Genomic DNA, 5440 nt, shown 5'->3' with positions numbered 1-5440 from the left:
GCGCCGTCACCCACAGCCAATTACATCCACCGCTTAGCCTGCGCATGAGCAGCCGGAGACGGCCGAGTAAGGGAGCGGGGCCGCCTAGAGGAGAGCCGAGCTGCGGATGAGAGCGCCGGACGCCCAGGGCGGAAGTGGAGGAGCGGCCGGAAGTAGTCCGAATCCCAGTCAGACTGACCGGCTGGCGGCTTTGACAGGAGCGGGAGCTGCGGAAAGAAGTTGGTGGCAATGGAGTTGGGCGAGCTGCTTTATAACAAGTCGGAGTACATCGAGACGGTGCGCTTGTCCAGGCATCTTTCTCCCGTTTCCAAGCCTGCGTCCCTTTGAGGCTGGTGCCCCCCTCCTGCCCCTGCCCCACCCCGGGTCGCTTTGGCGTTTAGTCCGAGATTACATAGGATCACTTCGTGAATGTCTCAGCTTTGTTACTTATTCCCTGCATGGCCAGTTTAGGCTTTTTAAATTTATTCATGATTTCATCGTAGAGATAAAATGCCTTCCAGAAAGCAGGATACGTCTCATCCACCCTAATACTAATAGCAATGCCAGGCTTCGGGCCTTTCAGAGTTTTTTGTTTTTTGTTTTGTTTGTTTTAAGCTAATGTGTCGTACTTTGCTACCATGTGCTAAAAGACGGTTAGGTTCTTTGGAGTCAACACATGATGCGTGTAAATTGCTCCAGGTAGGGTAAGTGCTGAGTCGACATTGCTATTATTATTTCTTTACTGAATTCTTGTACCTCTGATATGGGTAAAGTCATTATCCTGGATTTAGGGCTGCAAGTATAGAACTGAGACTTGAAGCAATGTCTCTAATGTTAGTAGGCTCTAGACCTACCACATCCAAATTCTGGATCCATTCCTGGAGTCTTCAGTTTCCTAATCCATCCTTGCTTTGTTAATTTGCCGGACTCATTCCATTGAAGACTACATCACATTTCAAGTACTTTTCTCTCCAATACGAGAGCTTTCCAGATGGAAACTTGTAGCCCAGAACCCACTTAGTTTCTCACCCCTATTTTCTGCTCTTTCCTTTCAGGCATCTGGAAACAAAGTTAGTCGCCAGTCTGTGTTGTGTGGAAGTCAGAACATCGTTCTCAATGGCAAGGTAAGAGACACAGCCAGCCCCAGGATGCATACTTTTGCTTTCTGTCCACTAATTATCACATTAGCAGGACAGATAATATGTTACCACATCTCCCATTTGTTGCTATGCATTTAAAAATTCTCTTTTTGGGGGGCCCCTGGGTGGCTCAGTCAGTTAAACCTCTGACTTTGGCTCAGGTCATGATCTCGCAGTTTGTGGGTTCGAGCCCTGTGTCTGGCTCTGTGCTGACAACTGGAGCCTGGAGCCTACTTCAGCTTCTGTGTCTCCCTCTCTCTGCCCTCCCCTGGTCACGCTCTGTCTCTCTCTCTCAGAAATAAATAAACATTAAAAAAAAACTTACTAAAAATTTTCCTTTTTTCATTCTCCAAATTCTGCTGAATACAAAAAAAGATTCCATGAAAGAAGGCAACAGAAAACCTTTTTTCTTTATGCCAGGAACAAAATACGGTGGCACCCAGAACTGAAATTATTGCAAAGTGCTGTAGTGTGCCTTAACCACTAAATACAAATATAAATAGGCAACAAAATATTTTAGTGTAGAAACTATAAAGTAGGGGCTGCTGGATGGCTTAGTCGGTTAAGCATCCAACTTCGGTTCAGGTTATGATGTTGTAGTTCGTGAGTTGAGTTCAAGCCCTGCATTGGGCTCTACGTTGGTGGTGCAGAGCCTGCTTGGGATATTCTCTCTCTCTCTCTCTCTCTCTCTCTCTCTCTCTCTCTGCCTCTCCCTCTCTCTCTCTCTTTCTCTGCCCCTTCCCCACTCTCCCTTTCTCTCTCGAAGTAAATAAACTTAAAAAAAAAAGAAACTATAAAGTAGTAGTAATATAATTAACAGTTTACTAATAATAGTTCAGTATTAACTGAAACTCTTTTTTTTTTTTTTCTTAAATTTTTTTTTTTCAACGTTTATTTTTATTTATTTTTGGGACAGAGAGAGACAGAGCATGAACGGGGGAGGGGCAGAGAGAGAGGGAGACACAGAATCGGAAACAGGCTCCAGGCTCTGAGCCATCAGCCCAGAGCCTACGCGGGGCTCGAACTCACGGACTGCGAGATCGTGACCTGGCTGAAGTCGGACGCTTAACCGACTGCGCCACCCAGGCACCCCAACTGAAACTCTTAAAATTGATTTGAGACTTGAGAAAGACGTTAATCTATGAAACAAATTTGCAAAATGGAACATGAAAGGCTGAGAATCTTGTAGTCTGAATAAATTGAAATAGCACAGAGAGGAGTATAAACATGGGAATAATATTACAACATTTCAGAACCAGAGAAAATACCAAGATATATTTGAGCTTGACAGACATTGAAGTCCATGGTTTTTTTCCTGCCAATTTTCTTTGAAATGTTACATCTCTAACTTCCAGAGGGAAAGTAGTCTCACTGTAATCAAGCACAGATTTTTTCAGTAGAGACTCAATTACTGTCTCCATTAGCTCATCACACTATGAGATTTAATAGAAATATAGTTCAGTAATTAGGTATGATTAGTAATTATAGACACACTGTTTCTGCACAGAGTTAGAACACTCATGTGGAGGATTTTTAGAAATCCCTTAGCTAATTTCAGGACATTTTCTGTGATTTTGTATGGAAAGTTTGTTTTTTAAAATGTGATATGTTGGGAGGGTGGGTGATGGGTATTGAGGAGAGCACCTTTTGGGATGAGCACTGGGTGTTGTATGGAAACCAATTTGACAATAAACTTCATATGTTGAAAAAAAAATAAAATGTGATATGTACAACCACTGTGCAACCATCACCACTATCTATTTCCAACACTTTCATCACTCGTACAGAAGCTCTGTATCCATTGAGGAATAATCCCCAGTTCCCTCCTCACTCCCCATCTCTAATAACCTCAATCCACTTTGTGTCTCTGTGGATTTGCCTTTTCTAGATATGTCATATAAGTAGATTCATATAATATTTGTCCTTTTTTTGTCTAGCTTATTCACTCAGCATAATGTCAAGACTCATCCATATTATAGGATGTAAATTAATACATACATATACGTATACATATATATATGTTTACATCTGTGTAAACTATATACATATATACATATGTAGATAGTTTAGCTTTACTTGGCTTTCTGTTACTTACTTTTTTAAAACTCAGTCATTAGAATAATCACAATAGGGAACACATATCACACTCACTAAGTACCATTGTTCTCAGTTCTGTTTCTAAGATTTACTGTGGTTTGTGTATTTTCACTGCTGTGTACAATTCCATTTATCCCCTGTCCTATTAGTTATTTTGTTTCTAGTTTTTTGTTTTGTCCCTTTCAGAATTTTGAAATTTCTATTTTCCTAAGCCCTTATATCAGGTGTCATAGTTTCTGCCGGGGTAGATAGAGATCAGATGACTAAAGAAGACTGGGTGCCAACAACAGTGGCGGGGCCTGGTAAAGTGGAGAATCTGGGTCCTAGTTAAGCTCAAGGTGGTTGTTGCCATGTGGGAATATAGGCCTATATTTCCAGAGCTCTGATTTTCTCAAAAGAAACTGGAAATGTGGGGGGGGGGGTTAATTTTAATTTATTTTATTTTGAGAGAGAGAGTGCGAACAAGCAGAGGAGAGGGGCAGAGGGGGAGAGAGAGAGAGAATCTTAAGCGAACCCCAACATGGGGCTTGATCCCTCAATCCCGTGACCCTAGGACCACAATCTGAGCTGAAGGCAAGAGTCAGATGCTTAACTGACAGAGCTACCCAGGCACCCCCATATAATGGAACATTTTAAAAATTATCTTTATTAGAACCCAAATGTCTGTCAACTGATGAATGGATAAAGAAGATGTTTATATATACTTGGTAATGAGAAAGAATGAAATCTTGCCATTTGCAACAATGTGGATGGGACTGCAGGGTATTATGCTAAGTGAAATAAGTCAGTCAGAGAAAGACATATGTTTTCACTCCTATGTGGAATTTGAGAAACTTAACAAAAGATCATGGGGGAAGGGAAGGGGAAAAAGGTAGTTTCAAACAGAGAGGGAGGCAAACCATAAGAGACTCTTTTTTTTTTTTTTATAATGTTTATTTGTTTTTGATAGGGAGAGAGAGAGAGACAAGAGTGTGAGCTGGGGAAGGGCAGAGAGAGGGAGAGACAGAATCTGAAGCAGGCTCCAGGCTCTGAGCTGTCAGCACAGAGCCCGATGCGGGGCTCGAACTCACAAGCTCTGAGATCATGACCTGAGCCAAAGTTGGATGCTCAACCAACTGAGCCATCCAGGCACCCCAACCATAGGAGACTCTTAAATACAGAGAACAAACTGAGGGTTGATGATGGGGAGGGGAAAATGGGTGATGGGCATTGAGGAGGACACTTGTTGTGATGAGCACTGGGTGTTATAAGTAAGCAATGAATCATGGGAATCTACTCCTGAAGCCAAGAACACACTGTATACACTGTATGTTAGCTAACTTGACAATAAATTATATTTAGAAAAAAACAATAAAATAAAGGAAAAATTATCTTTATTGAGGTATAATTTACATATAATAAAGTGTGCCCATTTTAAGTGTGTAGTTTGACATGTTTTGACTGATGCATACACCTATGCAGCCACTACTACAATTAAGGTGTAAAATGTTCCATCACCCTCATTTTCCTTGGACCCCTCTGTAGTCAGTCCTCCTCCTACCCTTGGCTCCAGGTAACCACTGGTGTAAAACTAATATAGATTAGCTTTTCATTTTGTAGAGTTTCTTATAATGGCAATCATGTACTCTGTCGTCAGGCTTCTTTCATTCAGCATAATGTTTTTGAGATTTATCCATGTTGTGTTCGTTAGTGGACTTATAGCTCGATACTTTTTATAGATGAACAGTATTATTATGGAACTTGCAGACATGTGCAAAAGTGGAGAGAACATATAATGAATCTCCATATGTTCATTCACCAGCTTCTGCAATTAGCAATATTCTGACATTCTGTTTCATCTTTACCTGTCCTGTAAACCCATACCTATTTTGACCAAGGTGAGGGGCTGGGTATTTTTAAAGCAAATTGCACACATTGTATTATATCACTCATAAATATTTCAATATGTATTACTGAGATTTAAAAACTTTAAAAATAAGTAGAGTACCCTTATTATATTTTTTAAGAAGCCAGTAATTTCCTAATATCATCTAATCCTCGGTCCATGTTCCGTCTTTCTAGTGTCTTAATACGTCTTTTAACAGTTGGTTTATTCAAATCAGGATCCAAATAAGGTCAAGTACACATTGCTTCTGGTTGATATATTTCTCAGGGCCCTTTATTTTTTATTTTTTTCTAATGTTTATTTATTTTTGAGACAGAACATGAGCGGGGGTGGGGGCAGG

At 40.7% G+C, this 5440-nt stretch overlaps 1 protein-coding gene across 2 annotated transcripts in view; it reads left to right on the top strand.

Moving 5' to 3' along the window:
* Positions 1-116: 116 nt before the first annotated feature.
* DCTN5 (dynactin subunit 5) overlaps positions 117-5440 on the top strand; it is a 30364-nt gene continuing 25040 nt past the window's right edge. The window contains exons 1-2 of one of the 2 annotated variants that reach the window (XM_006942234.4): positions 117-276; positions 1035-1103. In XM_006942234.4, coding sequence (XP_006942296.1) covers positions 229-276; positions 1035-1103 — 117 coding nt within the window. In that variant the 5' untranslated portion in view covers positions 117-228. The remainder of the gene's footprint in view (positions 277-1034; positions 1104-5440) is intronic. The other variant, XM_003998763.6, reaches the window with a different exon arrangement.

This window comes from Felis catus, chromosome E3 (genome assembly GCF_018350175.1).
Source record: "Felis catus isolate Fca126 chromosome E3, F.catus_Fca126_mat1.0, whole genome shotgun sequence".
Classification (NCBI taxonomy): Eukaryota; Metazoa; Chordata; class Mammalia; order Carnivora; family Felidae; genus Felis; species Felis catus.
This window is presented reverse-complemented; position numbering and strand designations above follow the sequence as displayed.